At 48.3% G+C, this 16387-nt stretch overlaps 1 protein-coding gene across 1 annotated transcript in view; it reads left to right on the forward strand.

The window, feature by feature from the left end:
* Positions 1–16387, forward strand: part of KIF26B (kinesin family member 26B) — a 415089-nt gene that overhangs the window by 286789 nt on the left and 111913 nt on the right. The window contains exon 5 of the mRNA XM_040634490.1: positions 6815–6998. Coding sequence (XP_040490424.1) covers positions 6815–6998 — 184 coding nt within the window. The remainder of the gene's footprint in view (positions 1–6814; positions 6999–16387) is intronic.

Raw genomic sequence — 16387 nt, forward strand, 5'->3', positions numbered from 1 at the left:
CCTGGAAAGGTGGCGGAGAATGCTCTTCTTCCCTGCTGGAGAGCCTCCAAACAGTAGTGTGCATCACGGTGATGCCTGAACGCTTTCCAGTCGGTGTGATTTCAAAACGATGCGTAACTGGTGTTTTGTTGCTGTTGTTTTTGCTTTTTTTTACACCCACATGGACATCCTACCTGTTTCCAGAAGCTTTGCTTCAGACCACTGGTTCTTGTCACATATCCTCTCTACTTCTAATAGGGTTTATCTTCTTCGACCCCCGCATCATTGACCCCACGGATTTCCGAGGAGCTACGGTGATCTGTCAAATCATTGCTCATTATCAGGCGGTCTTAATCCTCTGAGCACTGAAACATTTTATAAAGGCACAGAAACCATCGCAGCCCATGGAAGCCCCAGCCACTGTCACATTAGATGGAAGTGTGGGTTGTCTTTTACATGCTGACAGTGGACATCCTGTCACCGTCGTCCCCTCCTGGGTCAGGACCCTCTCCATGCAGCAGATGTGGAGCAATTCTACAGCGGATGCCTCACCAGCCGATGGCCCTGGGTCCTTTTTAGTAGAGCTTGAACGACCTCTTAACTCATATAAACCGTTTACCCACCTGTCTGAGCATCCCACACTCGGACACCCCCCTCATATAAGAGGAAATGCTCTCTTGGGGCGCCTGGCTGGCTCAGGTAGTTCAGCATCTGACTCTTGATCTCAGCTCAGATCTTGATCTCAGGATCGTGAGTTTGAGCCCCAAGTTGGGCTCTGTGCTGGGAATGGAGTCTACTGAAAAAAAAAGAAAGAAAGAAAGAAAAGAAAAGGAGGAAATGCTCTCCAAATGTGGTCAGCAACACATGGTATGTCAAATTTTAAAAAGGATAGTGAGTCCTTAAAAAAAATGACTGTCCTGTCTTATACTCCTGCCTGTTCCCTAAGGAAAGTTCTATTCCTTGCAAAGCTAATAATTCTTAAGAGATTGTTAGGTCAGTATTTTAGTAATCTCTAGACACTAAGGGTGGCAGACCCCAATTTAACTCCCATGAGATACACTTACCATGAAGGGCTTTCCATTTAAGCACCCCACAATTCTGAAAGTTCAAGGTCAATAGTCTATCACACAAATGCAAAAAAAAAAAAAAAAAAAAAAGGAATCCTCATAAAGTCTCCCTCTGATCTATATAACTGAGACCTAAGATTTTCCCCCCAACTAAGCTACATTTACCAGATAATTATTTGCCTCCCTTTTTTTTTTTTTTTTAAATAAGATCTGGGTAGCTCTGGCCAATGAGAATAAGTAACTGTCCCATGTGAAGGTCATTGCAATTCCGAACTGAATTCTAGATTCAGATAGCATCCCACAGTGTATTAGGATAGTTGTCTCCTGGGTGAGGTGACAAGGCTAGTAGTGAGAGAAAGGGGTAGAACCCGGAGGGAAAAACTGGGCTCACCAGTTTAAATCCTTGCCAAGTTCCCAGCCTCATAAGGCTTAGCACGGCGCCACTTTCCTTTTAGGTGTTCAGTAAATAGGAATTTCATCCTATTAGACTATCTTTTTTCTTGAAATAAGGCACAGAGAAGTAAATGAAGCTTATGGATATTTAAAGATGTGTGCTGGGATGAATAGCTTGAAGTAATATATGATACTATCCGTGATAAGAACGAGACAAGGAAATATAGCTTATAGTAGTGTTTCAGGGTTTTTGTTGTTGTTGTTTGAAATCTTCTAAGACTCATTTGCTTTTCTCCCCGTGAAGAAAGAACTTATTAGAAGGCATTAATTACACAAAATACACATCTGGCCAAAATGTCTTTACCTTTTCAATTCTTTCATGACTGCCTCTCCTTTATGTCAGTGAGTAATACAATTATCCATGAGTGATTTCTGGACCTTACCCTTCCCCTCTCTGCCTGTCATTGAAGTGTTATATAACAAAAGCAGAAGCTGGTGACTTCCAAGAAATTGGAACATGTAAGACAGATCAGATCAAACAGCTGGCTATAATGATGTCGAAATCGCAGTCACATGTTCTCGTAGAATATAAGGCTATAAAATATGGTTCTTATTTTTCAAATTCTGGAATTCTCTTTGGTACCTTTATTTCATATACATGTTTTAAAAAGAAAGTAATTTTCAACTGTATTCTCAAAATAATTTCCTCCGTTACTCTTTTTCTGCATTGAAGCCAACAGAGGCTTCCCTAAATGGAATTTAGTGATTCTGGGAACCACTTCTGAAACTTGGAAGAGATTTTGGAAATCATCTGATTCTTCCAACGCATGCATCCTTCCCCCTGATAGTCCCTGGAAGTGGTTTTCTAGCTCCTGCTTGGGCACTTCCGGTGACAGGAAGCTCACTATTTCATGAAGCAGACCCATGACTAATGGGTTACTCTAGTTTCTAGAAAGATAAACCTTATACTTATAAACCCAAACTTGTCTTTACATCTCGCCTACCTGTTTTGCTATCTATTTAGAGACAGTGTTGTACAATATGGGGCAGGTAGACCTGCAGTCTCAGCTTCACTACCTAAAATCCTACAAAGGGCCATCTCTTAAGAACGTCCTGTGTATTGCACCCCTAATGTACAGTCTTATTTCATCTTCCTACTAAGTCTACAAAGGTAGGTACTATTTTTGGTGGATCTTACTATGCAGAAACTGAGGCTGGCAGTCATGTTGGTGACAGTGATGATGATCGTGTTGGGTGCCAACGACATGCCAGGTGCATGGAGACCCTTCATATACATTATAAACAAGCGGGATTGAAGTGATTGCCCATTATCTGCCCAGTGTCTGAAGAAGCTGGACGTCCAGGTTCAGGTCAGATGCTAAAAGGACTCTGGATTTAATGCTTTAAAGTCCCGTATCTTTGTGAAATGGGAGGACTGTTGTCTTCTGTGCAGGTTTTCTGAGATCCAGTAGGATAGCCTGTGAAATTTTTCTTGCTTGAAAAATACTTCCTGCTACATACCATTTATTCATTTTTTAAAAAGATTTTATTTATGTATTTATTTATTTATTTATTTGAGAGAGAGAGAATGTGTGCACTAGAGCAGGGAGGGGGCAGAGGGACAAGCAGACTCCGTGCTGAGCGTGGAACCCAATGCAGGGCTTAATCCCACAACCCAGAGATCACGACCTGAGCTGACATCAAGATAAGGATGCTTAACCAACTGGTCACCCAGGCACTCCTATTCATTTTTTTGAAGACCGTTTTTTAGAAGACTCTTCCTTCCCTTTTCTCCTGGTTTATATTCTCCCGGCAAAATATCCCCAGATCCTTCGGTCTTCATTCATTCATTCAACATATACATATGCTCCTTTGGCCCCGCTGGGTTTATATTCTAGAGAGGAAATGGACAATAAACACCACTCATGATAACTAAGTAAACCACGTGCTTCGTTAGAAGACAGGAAGTGCCGTGCAGGGGGTGGGTGGGTAAGGCAGGCAGGGTAAGGGAAATGAGATTGGGCACAGGCACTGGTTCATTTACTATGGTTGTGTCCAGTGTCCCCAAAACTTAGTGGCTTAAGTCAACAATGATCACTTACTATCTCTCATGGCCTCTGGAGTTCAGAAATTTGGGACAAGACAATGAGGATGGCTTATCTCTGCTCCCAGTGCCTTGGGTCTCGGCCAAGAGACTTGAAGTACGGCCCCTGCAATCATCTAAAGGCTCATTTACTCGGGTGTCCTGTAGTTGACTCTGGCTATCTACTGCAGTCTTCAGCTCTTCTCTGCATGGCCTTTTCCTTGGGACACGGGCTTCCTCACAATGGGGAGGCCAGGTTCTAAGGGTGAGAGAGCCGGTAGAAGGCATATTGTCTGTTATGACCCAACCTTGGAGGGCATGCAACATCATTCCCACCACATTTTGTTGGTCAAGGCAGTTTTCAAGTTTCACTGAGGTTCGAAGAGAAGGAAAAGAGACCACGCCTGTCAATGGAGATGCATCAATGTCCTGTCCTAGGAAGAGCATGTGGGATGGGACATGTACGGGTGTGGCCATCTTTGGAAAGTACAGTCGGCCATGGCGCGCAGGGTGGGTTCATTGATGCGGTAACATGTGAAGAAAGATTTGAAGGAGGTAAGGGAGTGAGCCATGTGCCTAGCTCTACGTGGGGCAGAGTGTTCCAGGCCAAGGCAGGAGCCTGTGCAAAGGCCCTGCAGCGGGAGTACCAGGAGTATTTGGAGGCTAGTACAGCTGGATCAGAGTAATTGAAGACGAGAACAGGAGGAAAGGTGGTCTGAGGTAGGAGGGAGGATGTGTGTGAGGCCTTGTAGGCCACTGTAATTACTTTGGCTTTTACTATGAGATGAGAAGCAAAGTGAAGAAGTTGTGGGTTTGGGTTTTTTTTTTTTTTTAAGATTTATTTATTTTGTTATTTGAGAGAGAGAGAAAGCACAAGCAGACTGAGAGGGAGAAGCAGACTCCCCGCTGAGCAGGGAGCCCGACGCGGGACTCGATCCCAGGGCACTGGGATCATGACCCGAGCCAAAGGCAGACGCTTCACCGACTGAGCCCCCCACGTGCCCGAGGAGTCGTGTTTTATGAGCAGTTATGTTTTAAAAGAACCACTCTGACAACCATGTGGAAAACAGCCTGGGCGGTGGGGGTGGGGAGCTGGTGGGTGACAGAAGAAGGGAGACAAGTTAGGAGACCCTTCTAGGAAGCCAGGCACGAGGGGTTAGTGGCTCGACGGAGACAGTGGCAGTCAGGGTGGTGACAGGCGGGGGATCATGGATACAGTCTGGAGTTAGAGCCAGTACGGTTTCCTGATGGATCAGCTGCCTGGTGTGAGAGAAAGAGGGGTCAGACATGTTGGGGCCATTGCACGGATGGAACTGTCATTTTCTGAAAGGGGGAAGTCCCAGGGCACACAGTTTTTCAGGAGAAGATCAAGAATTTAGTGTCTACGTCCAAGACATTGATTAGATATCCAAATGGAATTGTTGAAGAGGTAGTTGGGTAAATAAATACCGAGTTCCAGAGAGAGCTGGAAATAAAAATTTAGGGGTCACGGGCATTGCGATGTTATTTAAATGGTGCTCCTGGGGGATAACAGCTAGAGACTGAGGGTAGACGTGAAGAGGACTGAGGACTGAGCCCTGCCCCCACTGAGAAGAAACCAGCCAAGAAAACCGGGAAGGCATGGCCAGGAATGTCCTGGAAGCCTCAGGAAGAAGGTACATGAAACTGAAGGATATAATCAGTGCTCCGATGGGTCAGGAGAGACGAGGCTGAGAACCACGCCACTGAGCTACCCCCCAGGTCATCCCAGCCAGGACAAGAGCAGCTGCAGAGCCGCTGGGGGTTGGATTCCCCCACTGGAATGAGCTCAGAGGCGGAGAAGGAGAGGAACCAGAGAAAGCAAGGACAGACAACTCTTGCTCTGAGTTTTGTGCAAAGATGAGCAAGGAAACAGAATGGGAGCTGGCTGTGGAAAAAAAGAAGACGTTTTGTGTTTTTCCTTGAAGATGGAAGCATGCTTGTATGCTGTTGGGGATGATCCAGTATTTTCCAGAGTGAAAATCTGGCACTGTAGAAGAGAGAGAGGAGGGAACCCTGGGGTGATGTCCTTGGGAGTGCCCCGCATATATGCTTAGACTTCCAGGACCCTCAGTCTCCCCCTCTGCTGGGGCTGGGAGTGGGGCGTGGGTAGGCGTGGGTGGTAGGCATAAGAAAGAGGAAGAAGCCAGCTGCCCACTACCTCTGGAATTAATCCAGAAGTGAGTATATCAGAGCCTCTGCAATGACGTTGTCTCGTGGCCCCCTGCGTTGATCTCTCACCCCTCCCCACCACGCGCTATAAGAAGAATGTGGTGTACGTGTTGCGGAACATCTGTGTGGTAGGAGACGGGATGTGAACCCCCAAAGGTGTTAGCGATGCCGCCAACCGCCCTCCCGCCTTTCCCCAACTGCCCTCGCGATGCCACCTTTGATGGCTCTGACCTGCACCCCTGGCACTTGCCCACGAATTGCATTTTTTTAATTTGAGAGAGAGCGAGCACAAGCCGGGGGCAGGGGGCAGAGGGAAAGGGAGAAGCAGACTCCCCCGCGGAGCAGGGAGCCTGACAACGCCCGGGGCTGGATCCCAGAACTCTGAGATCATGACCTGAGCCGAAGGCAGACGCTTCACCGACTGAGCCCCCAAGGCGCCCCCATGAATTGCATTTTGTATCGAAAGACCACCCTGCACAAAGCCCGTTTTCCACACGAGCAGCCGTAGTCTCAGTGCCATATACCCTGGCTGGACTCTGTTCTGATTTGGTGTTACGTTTCCAAAACCAGGCTCATTTATGTTTCCCCGTGGTCCCGGGCATGTGTTTTCCTTCCGCAACCACACACATAGCGAGCCTGGATTGGTCGCCACACGGTTCTTCATCAGGCTGGTTGGGATTTTACAAGGTGTTTGAGTTTCTAAACAGCTAGTAAGGTCTCTCACACTTGAGTTCATACCAGAGAAGTGGTGGGATGATTAACCTCAGAGGGGCTGTTTTTCCCCAAAGACGACCAGCTGTATCCACGCTTAAGCTAAGTATGGGTCACAGACAAGTCTTTAGGAATCGTGATTGCAGAACCGTGCAATTGGACGGCTTTTTTTACTTCCGTGTAAGTGACTGGGCGGCTCACTGGGTTCACTGGGCTGTAGTAAGGGGCCGCTGTCGAGCCCCTGGAGGATGAACAGGGAACTAGCCAGCTTCAGGAAGAACCGGTGGTTCTTTAAGAGAAAGAGGATAAATAAAGTAAGCCTGGCGTATCTGATTGGACATCGGACCATACTTGCCCCTCATTGTCCCTTTTCTGCCCTTTTTCCTTCCAGAGCTGCCCAGAAGTTAAATCTGTCTTCTAAAAAGAAGAAACATCGACCTTCCACCTCTTCTGTGGCCGAGCCTCCTCTCTTTGCCACCAGCTTCAGCGGCATTCTGCAGACCTGCCCTCCCCCGGCCCCCCCCTGTCTGCTGCGGGCCGTCAGCAAGGTGAAGGACACGCCAGGCCTGGGCAAGGTAGGCGCTCGGCGGGCAGGGTGGTGCGGCAAGGGGAAGGAGGGGAACCAGGAGCCCAGTTCGGTTGTGAACACCAAAGGGTGACGGGGAGAACAGGAGACAAAATTAAATTCACTTGGAAGGACCATAAACTTTTCTTTAGTTACATGCATTGCATAGCAAATGAAGACGATCAGATTATTGGAGATCTGATTGGGTTCAGGCAGGAAAAAACAGCTGCGGGGTATTGACAGGACTGTAACCATTTGAAGAAAAGACAGAAAGACACAAAAGACGCAGGCAGAGGCAGGAGCCCAGCAAAGATATAAATCCTGAGAAGGAGGCCTGCCAGCAGGCCAGGGCTATTAGGAGATGCGGCTCCGCTGGGTTTGGGGTAACTTTGCTTCCAGGCATCACCCCAAACTCTCCGTGCTGACATGGGCGTCCGGGCGAAGTCACCGTCGCTCTTGCCCTCCAGGTGGGAAATAAGCTGAGACTTCTAAGAACATTTACCCCAGGAAGGCGGCTGCTGTATTTCTTTCATTTTTGTCAGGAGTAAGACGGGGTGCACAGCCTCCTCGCCAGTGCCTCGCCGACTTCACATGATCCGCCCGGGCTTGTTTCTGGAAAGTTGTAGGTCTGGCTAAGGGGGCGGCTGCCGTGCTATGAGTCTCCAGCTCTTACTGTAGAGATCTCTTTTCCCCTTGACCCCCAGTCTCTGCTGTTCAGGTTCATGGTCTTCCCGTAACTCTGAGTCCTTCTGGAGTTTGGGGCCCTCTGCCCCTCCTTCTCCCCGTTTCTCTGCCTCCTCCCATGCTCTTCCCCCCCCCCCCCCCAATTTCACTGCCCCATTGGGAAAGTATTAACTTGCTCTGTTACTCTTCCCAACGGCGTTTAAACTTTAAGCTTACGTTGAACAGAGCAATACTTACTTCAGTGGAAAGCACCCAGCTCTGGAATGTTCCATGGCATGGGGCAGGGTAGGCAGTTGTCAGCTGATGGTTTTCCTAGCCCTGAAGCAAAGTAGGCAAGAAGGCTGTAGGGCTGCCCTGGCCTCACCAGCCGGGACGGAGATGGTGAAAACCCTTGGGACCAGGATCCCTCTCTAGGGAAGGACTCACGGGGTTGCCGCTGAGGGAGAGCAGGGACACCCTCACGGGGGTAATTTTGGGTGGTCGACATGCTGCCTTCTGGGGAGGGTGGGCACAAGTAACTGCAGGGCGTTAAAATCTTTTCCTTTCTTTTTAATCATGCTAAGATACATGTAACATAAAATTGACCGTTGGAGCCATTTTTGAAGTGTACATGGGCTCTTGCTTTGCTGAGGAGTTTGGAACTTCGGTGCCAGAGCAGAGCTGCCCTGGTTGAAATGAAGATAGCTGTAGGCTCCTCTCACTTTCTGAGCCACAACCAACTTCTCCTTTGAACAAGTGTGAACAAATATTAAATGTTATCACTTTGAGGACACGCGATTATTGGCCAACCTGGCCTACTCACATACCCCAACATAGCCAGATCCAGGATGCCTCAAAATGAACCACGTAAGGAACTGTCTCCCTGCCTCTGTAACAGTGGTCCTCTCTGTGGTTCCTGCCAGGTCAACGTACATCCATCTTCAGGTGCGCCTGGGCCCCAAGCCGCGGGCCTCCGGTGTTCTCTGTCCCTTCCCTAACCCTCCTCCCTGAATTCTGAGACAAGGGGACCAGGTCACGAGGGGCTGAACCAACAACAGAGAGAGTGTCACCAGCCAGGAGGGTACACCAGCACTTGCATCAAAATAGTTCGGAGGGCTCTGGTCAGATATAAGCAGACCAGATATTATCCTACACACTAAGTAGGATTATAAATAAGATAAGCGGGTATAAGACCCGGTATAACCACAATTAAGATTATAATCATTAGTCAACGAAAGCTTGCAAACACACTTATTTTTGAATGGAGGAGATCCTCTGTCTCACGCATCTGCAATCCCATATGCTTCTGACAGTGGGAGAGAAAGGGGTGACAGGGGCGTTAAGTGGCCAGGAAGGGCAGGAGGCCCTGCGTGTGTCTGAGGAAGTGTGTCGTGAACGGGGCCATCAGACTGGGCGTCCCAGGAGGTGACGGAGGAGGCAGCTGTCCGCCAAGTGTGGTGGGGGGCCTTGGTGGGAGGAAGTGACCGTGGGAGGGAGGGACTCAGGAGGGAAGTAGTAAGCGTACCCTCCTTGAAACCGTGTGTATGGCTGGAACAAGAGGTTGGTGAGAACTCTCATCCCGCCGTCTCCTGCGTGGGGAGTGTCTGCTCCGCACAGTGCTGGGGGCCTGGCTGCCCGACCTCAGCGGAGGCTCATTTCCCACACCGCTGCTCTCCCACCCGCTGCTGCCTCACTGTAGGGAGCTGCAGCCCTTACCCATATGGAAGGATTCATTCCTGTCAATGTAGCTCTGCTGCAGAACTTACATAGCAGCATCTCTAAGACATACAGTGGAGTCTAATATGGAACATAACCCGTGCTATATATAAATTGGAAGTGGGGAAGCTTGATGGAATCGCCAGAAGCAGCTTAATTACTGACACCTGAGGTGGGGGCGGGGCGCAAGCCCACCTCAACCCTGACGTCTTGTGCCTCAACCACCCCCAGGACTTCCTCGGGAAACTTGGGAGGCTTTCACAGGTATGGAAGAGGCTGATGGGTTTTTCTCGATCAACCCTCTCATTTAGTGAACAAGGTAACTGAGGCCTCAAGAGGGTAAGAGGTCTTCCGGTGCCTCCTTAGTCAGGAGCATTAAGCCATTTTAATTTTCCAGGTCTCACTGCGCTGCCACTAGATAGGCATGATTTGGGGGGTGGAGAGAAGAATGTGAGGGGGCCGCAGTGGTAGCAAAGTAACCATGAGATCCAGCCGTCTTCATCCAGTGGAGGCTGGGAGAGAAGGGGCAGGGGGAGCAGCCAAGAGCAGACACACGGGGAGATCAGAGGCGCTCCATGGCGCTCCCTGCTGGTGTCACCAGCTCCCCCCTCCACCCAGAGTCCCTGCAGCCCTGGGCACTGCTTGGGGCAAAAGCTCTTCCGGAAGGTGCCGGAAGAATTCGCAATAACTTCATTGTCCTTGGAGCTGAAGTACAGCAAACACAGGAAATGCCCCGACATCATCGGCACCTGGGGCTCTGCTGGGCACACTGCCGATGTTCATTGAGCACCTGTTACGTGTCAGGCACAGAGCTCGGCACTAGGCTTGTAGTCATGGACAGACTAGACAGGATGCCAGTCCTTACAGCACTTATAACCTTGCGCCTTGTTCCAGTCAGTCTTAGAAATCTCAGCACTCTGGAGCCCTGGGTGGCTCAGTCAGTCAAGCGTCCGACTTTTGATTTCGGCTCAGGTCCTGATTTCAGGGTCGTGAGATGCAGCCCTGCGTTGGGCTCCGCACTGGGCATGGAACCTGCTTAAGATTCTCTCTCTCCCTCTGCCCTCCCCTCCCTGCTCACACACGTGTGCACAAACACATGCTTTCTCTCTCAAAAAAAAAAAAAAAAAAGAAATCTCACCAATTTGGACCGAAATGAAGGACAATCTGATTTAAGGAAAAGTTGGAATTACCTCCAAGACATGTAAACAAAACTACCCTAAGTGGTCTTGTAGAGACATTCTTAATGAATAGATAAAAATGATGAGTGGATGCAAGCAGCTTAGTCCCCGTTTATATTTCATTGATTTGGCTTGTATGTAAATGATACGTCTAATCTGTTTGAAAATGGCTCCTTCTCCTAAGTCCATAAACGCTCCTTGTGAAATTTGTTTGCACAATTAATTAACATCCATGTTTAAGGTTCATTTGTTAGTTGTCACAGCTTAAAGTCAGCGCTCTTTGTCTTGGATTACAAGCTTCTAGAGCAAATCCCGTTATCTGTTGAACTCACCGCGTGTGTCGCCGTGCCACCATGCCTCCCGTGCGTAGCGCTTCTGAAGACGAGGCTGGTACTGGTGACAGTCGTGTCCACCCCTACGCTGGCTAATGCTCCTCTTCCCAGAAGAACACCTGAAGGGAAATCCATGAAGCACGAGGGCGGGAAGGAGCCTTCTTTTTCCTTTAGAACCTCCGGGAATGCCTCCAAAGCACGGAAGGAGAAGCACCCAGCCCGTTTTCCCTCAGTCATGTTTTAGGGACTATAAGAAAACTCTTAGAGGTGAGTGCTAGCAGCAAGAGAGCAAATTCTAGAGAATATGGAAAGATCACAGAAAATCGGATGGAGTGATCATGAAGAGGCATGATGGAAAATTAAGCTGGGACAGGTGTTGGGGAGGGCTCGTTGTACTCGATTCACTCAGTGAGTATCTGTAAAGGTCCTACGTCCCCACAGGACACAGGACAGCGGAGCTGGTTGGCCGCTCTGGGCACATCCCTGTAAAGGAAGGAGGGGGCATGTCCTGATCTCCAGGAACTCGAGGCTCCCGTGAAAACGTTTGCCTGGCGTGCAGCCTCAGCCACCGCTCCTGGGCCGTCCCCGCTAAGGGGTCCCCACGTGGTGTCCATGTGGGGGCTCCCCTTACCATCCACCCACACCCATCTGTGCATTTCTCAGGTGCTTCCCCGAGATTCCTCCTCTTCAGGCCGCCGTACAGCCCAGAGACAGGGGACTTGGTGGCGTCCTCAGAGTCGCGATTTAGAAATAGACTTGCTTGTCTGGCTGGATTACATCTGCTCTGCAGTAAAGGCTGGGGCTCATCGGTCTTCTCAGCCCTTGATTTTAAGCCGTCTGTGTTGTATTCACTATTTTTCAAACCCAGTAGCAGCATATTTTGACCTCTATTAAAAGATATGTTCTCTAAATAATCTCTCTCTCTCTCTCTCTCTCTCTCTCTCACACACACACACACACACACACACTACTTGGCCAGTGTCACCACTAGGTCCTACATTATCTAGATTCAGCTTCATTCTAAACAGTCTCTTGTTTGATGTGGAAGCTCATAGCGTAGAAAAAAAGAAATAAAAGAACCATGTGAGTTTCTTCATGGAGACTATTTTTCCTTTACCGATTTATAAGCCTTTTTACGGCCAAAGTCATGCGATGATAGGCACACCTCAGAGATACCGCACGTTCGGTTCCAGACCATGACAATAAAAGCAAAGATCACAGTCAAGTTGGCCAGATGAATGTTTGGTTTCCCAGCACATATAAAAGTTATGTTTGTGTGATCCTGTGGTCCATTAGGTGCGGTAGCATTAGGTCTAAAAAAACGATGTACTAACCTCAATTAAGACGACTTTATTGCTTAAAAATGCTCCCCATCTGAGCTTCCAGCAAGTCGTCATCGTTTTGCTGCTGGCGGGTCTCGCTTCCACACTGGTGGCTGCTGGCTGGCCAGGGCGGTGGGCGCTAAGGTTGGGGTGGCCACAGCAATTTCTTAAAATAAGACACGATGACGTTTGCCTCATCGATGGAGCCTTCCTTTCATGAAGTGTCAGCCTGTCGTTTGAAGCTTTGAAGCCAGGCATTGTCTCCTCTCTGGCTGTGGAAGTTCTAGATGGCATTTTCTTCCAGCATAAGGCTGTTCCGTCTACACTGAAATCTGATGTGGAGTGTGGCCTCCTTCGTGAATTCTCTCGGCTGGAGCTTCTAGAGAACTTGCAGCAGCTTCTCCGTCAGCACGGGCTGCTTCACCTTGCACTTGTATAGAGATGACTTCTTTCCTGAAGCCTCGTGAACCAGCCTCTGCCAGCTTCAAACTTTTCTTCTGCGGCTCCCTCGCCTCTCTGAGCCTTCCCAGAGTTGGAGAGAGTCCGGGCCTTGCTCTGGGTGAGGCTTTGGCTTGGGGAATGTGGTCGCTGTTTGGTCTTCTATCCAGACCACAGAAATGTTCTCCACGTGAGCAGTAAAGCTGTTCTGCTTTCTTATCATTCATGCGTTCACTGGAGTAACCCCTGTCATTTCCTTCTGGAACTTTCCCTTGTGGTCACAGCTTGGCTCACTGCTTGGTGCAAGAGTCCTCCTTCCATCCTATCTCAGCTTCAACACACCTTCCCCACTCAGCTGAATCACATCTAGCTTTGATTTAAAGTGAGAAACATGTGACTCTCCCTTTCACCTGAACACTTAGAGGCTACTGGAGGGCTATTAATTGGCCTAATTTCAATTTTGTTGTGCCTCAGGGAACAGGAAGGCCCAAGGAGAGGGAGAGAGACCGGGGAATGGCCAGTCAGTGGAGCAGTCAGAACACATACCATCTTTATTGATCAGGTCACTGTCGTATATGGGCACAGTGTGTCGTGCCCCAATTACAATAGTAACAAAGATCACTGATCACCATAACAAATATATGAAAAAGTTTGAAATACTGTGCAAATTACCAAATGTGACATGCAGACAGGCAGTGAGCAGGTGCTGTTGGGAAAATGGCGCCAGTAGACTCACCATAAACCTTCAATTTATAGAAAATGCAATGTCTGTGCAATGCAGGAAAGTAAAGCACGATGCAATGCGGTCTGCCAGTACTGAACCCCTGCGACACTGTCGGGAGAGGAAACATTTCTGACATTCTGATTACAAGACGAAAACAACAAGACAAATTTCATTAAAATCAGAGGTTTTAAAGGTACTCATGGAGCTCTTATTTATTCAACAAGAAGAAATGGCTGGTGTATCTCTCCCTTGTTCAGGAAGTGATGCCAGGTTATGTGGAGGAGAATTTCACGCCTTACAGTCCACCAAGGTCCAGGTTATTTAAACAGTATGCAGATTGTCACATTCCTCATTATCGGTTCTATCATTCCTCATCCTGAAGCGCTATCAGAGAGAACGGGAAAGCCTTGAGCCAGCCTTCGACATTCATTTCAAGTATACATAAAATGATAGAAAACTCCGGAGCCCGCTACTCACCCACCACTGACCACTCCATCCTTAAAAGCTACAGATGGGAAAAGTGACTTCTGAGCTCTCTATTTCTGTGTGCTGGAGGGGGGCGGGAGCAGAGGGAAGAACGCATAAATAATACTGCATAAATAATACAAAATAATTCATCAGGACCGCGAGGCTGATAGCTTTGTAAATTAAGTTGTCAGCTCTTCTGGGGAGTCAACTCGTGTGACCTACTCCCTAATTACAGATATTCCTGTCTGTGCTCTGCTGGTTTTGCTTGAGTCGGCTAAGCTCTTGTCTTTGGGGTTTGGTTTTCCGTCCGTCCTCCCTTTCTTGTTCCGACCCCTCCTCCAGACTCATTCACCTGGGTGGGTCCTTTCCCCTCCCACCCCCGCAGCCCCCCACCCCAAGCAGAGGTTTCCGCGCGGTCCTAGCGCCCTCTTCGTCCCGAGCTGCTCTCCCCGCCCAGGCACCCCGGGCTTCTCCAAGGGCCAAGCTGTTTCTGGAGCAAACCCGGATGCCCTCAGTCATGGGGGCTTTTGTCTACACCTCCTGCCATGAGGCTCTCGCATTTTTCAGCTTTCATTCTTGGAAACGAGAGGGAAGTATTAGAAGATGTTCTCCGTTAAAGGCCACTGGACAGAAAGGGTCCCGGTAAAACACGTGTAAAGAAAGTGGGGCACCGTTTGGCTTTTCATTACTAGCGTGACTGCCTTTAATACTGCTGATCGACTTGTATGGAGGTAATTTTCCATGGTTTTTAGTATCAGAAGGAAAACTAGAAGGGTAAGCAGCACATTTCAGCTTCTTTAGATCTGATTTTGGACAGGGGGCTGCATTACCATATATAAAATATCCCATTTGGGGCTCTCTTTGCCCGGGATATCTACAAAGAGCCAACTGGATGGAAGGGTTCTCCGGTAAGCAGGGAGGCATAGTGGGTCCAGCAGCCTGGAGTTACCTGTCTTAGGTCTTGGTCCATTATTATAGTGTTCAGAGCGCAGGAAAGGGAAGAGATTTTTAGGTCCATTTTCTCCATAGGGCTGCTACATTTTCCAGTTCTCTGAACTTCTGCCTGCCTTAGGTGGGTTAGGGGGCCTTCTGAAACCTTCTGGTTCACGCTCCAGAGACGTGAAGTCCTCCAGACCCTCAATTTCTCTCACTAGGTTGTAAACTTCTTGGGGGAAGGGAATTATGTTCTTTCTATCTTTGTACCCCTACAGTGCAGCTTCCATGAGGGACGCTGAAAACATGTTGCACGTGTCCACGTAATTCTGGTTAGGGCCTGGGGGGGTTCTGATTGGGTGTCGAGTATGTGTGGGATCCATCCTGCCTGGTGAACGCTGTGCAGAGGAGGCAGAAACATCGAGAACATCCAGATGACAAAGACCCTGGAGGTCCTTGCCCCACTGACCCGGGACAGTGACATGTTGCCTCATGCTGGCACCCTGGCAGACAGCAAAGGCAGTGGACACCCCTCACCGAGGAGGCTTCTAGAACACCATCTCGTCAGATCCTCTCCATGTGACTCTTAGGAAACCGAGGCCCAACAAGGTGAAGTACCTTATCAACCCGTTTATGTGGGAGAAGAGAGACATTTTAACTTACGAAGCTGATCAGTCATGAAGCCTTTAAGACATAATTTGATGAGAGATTGTTCATCTTTTGCCCCATTTTGTGATTTTCAGCTTCAAATCTACTGGCTTCTTTTTTTAGGGTATTTGTGTGTGTGTGTGTGTGTGTGTGTGTGTGTGCGCGCGCGCGCACGGGGGGGACATGGAAACACATAGAAAGAGGAAGGTGATTTTTCTGAGGGGACTTTTTAAAGGCTAGAAACCTGTGCCATAATTGGAAAGGTTCGGGGCCCCTGGAATACAGGTAATCCTAATTAGCATGCTGACTTATGGAATGAAAGCAAGAGATAAAATGAGGGAATCCTCTCTGGAATAAATGCCACGTTCTCAATTAACCAAAGGGCAATAAGATGGATTATAATGCCAGAATAGGGCTTTTGATCATTCTTTGTCCAAAAACTACTTTTTGGTCAGGCTCAGCACAATTAGACAATTACTGATATCAAAAGAATGGGAATAGTAGGTATATTTTAAGCTAACGTTTCTCTCATCTTATCTTTCTGTGTCTTTCTCTTGCTAATGGCTGCAAGGAAAGTTAATCATGATTTGCTATAATTATCCCATTAAAATGGGATTGATAGTAATGCTTTATAAAAAACGGTGAGTCCAAACTGCTGAGTTAATTAGAAAGTTTTCCTTTGTGCCTCAGAGTGGGAAATGCTGTTCTGGCTTCCTGAATGACTCGCATAACAGAACGTTTGAATTCCTTTCTGATGCTTCATTGAACTAAAATGAATCATGGAGGGGGGAAATCATTCTGATATATTCTTAAAAGCAAACCATAATTTTCTTTAGATTGTTAAATAGTTCCTGAATTAAAAGTCCTCTGACTCCTCATTCTCTCTGATTGCTTTAGGAGTTCATCTCAGCTCTGTTCTGTAATACCCTCTGAGCCCATTTGGCTGCTAATCAAAATACCATATAGACTGGGTGGCT

The sequence above is a fragment of the Ursus maritimus genome, unplaced genomic scaffold (assembly GCF_017311325.1).
Source record: "Ursus maritimus isolate PB19 unplaced genomic scaffold, ASM1731132v1 scaffold_2, whole genome shotgun sequence".
NCBI lineage: Eukaryota > Metazoa > Chordata > Mammalia > Carnivora > Ursidae > Ursus > Ursus maritimus.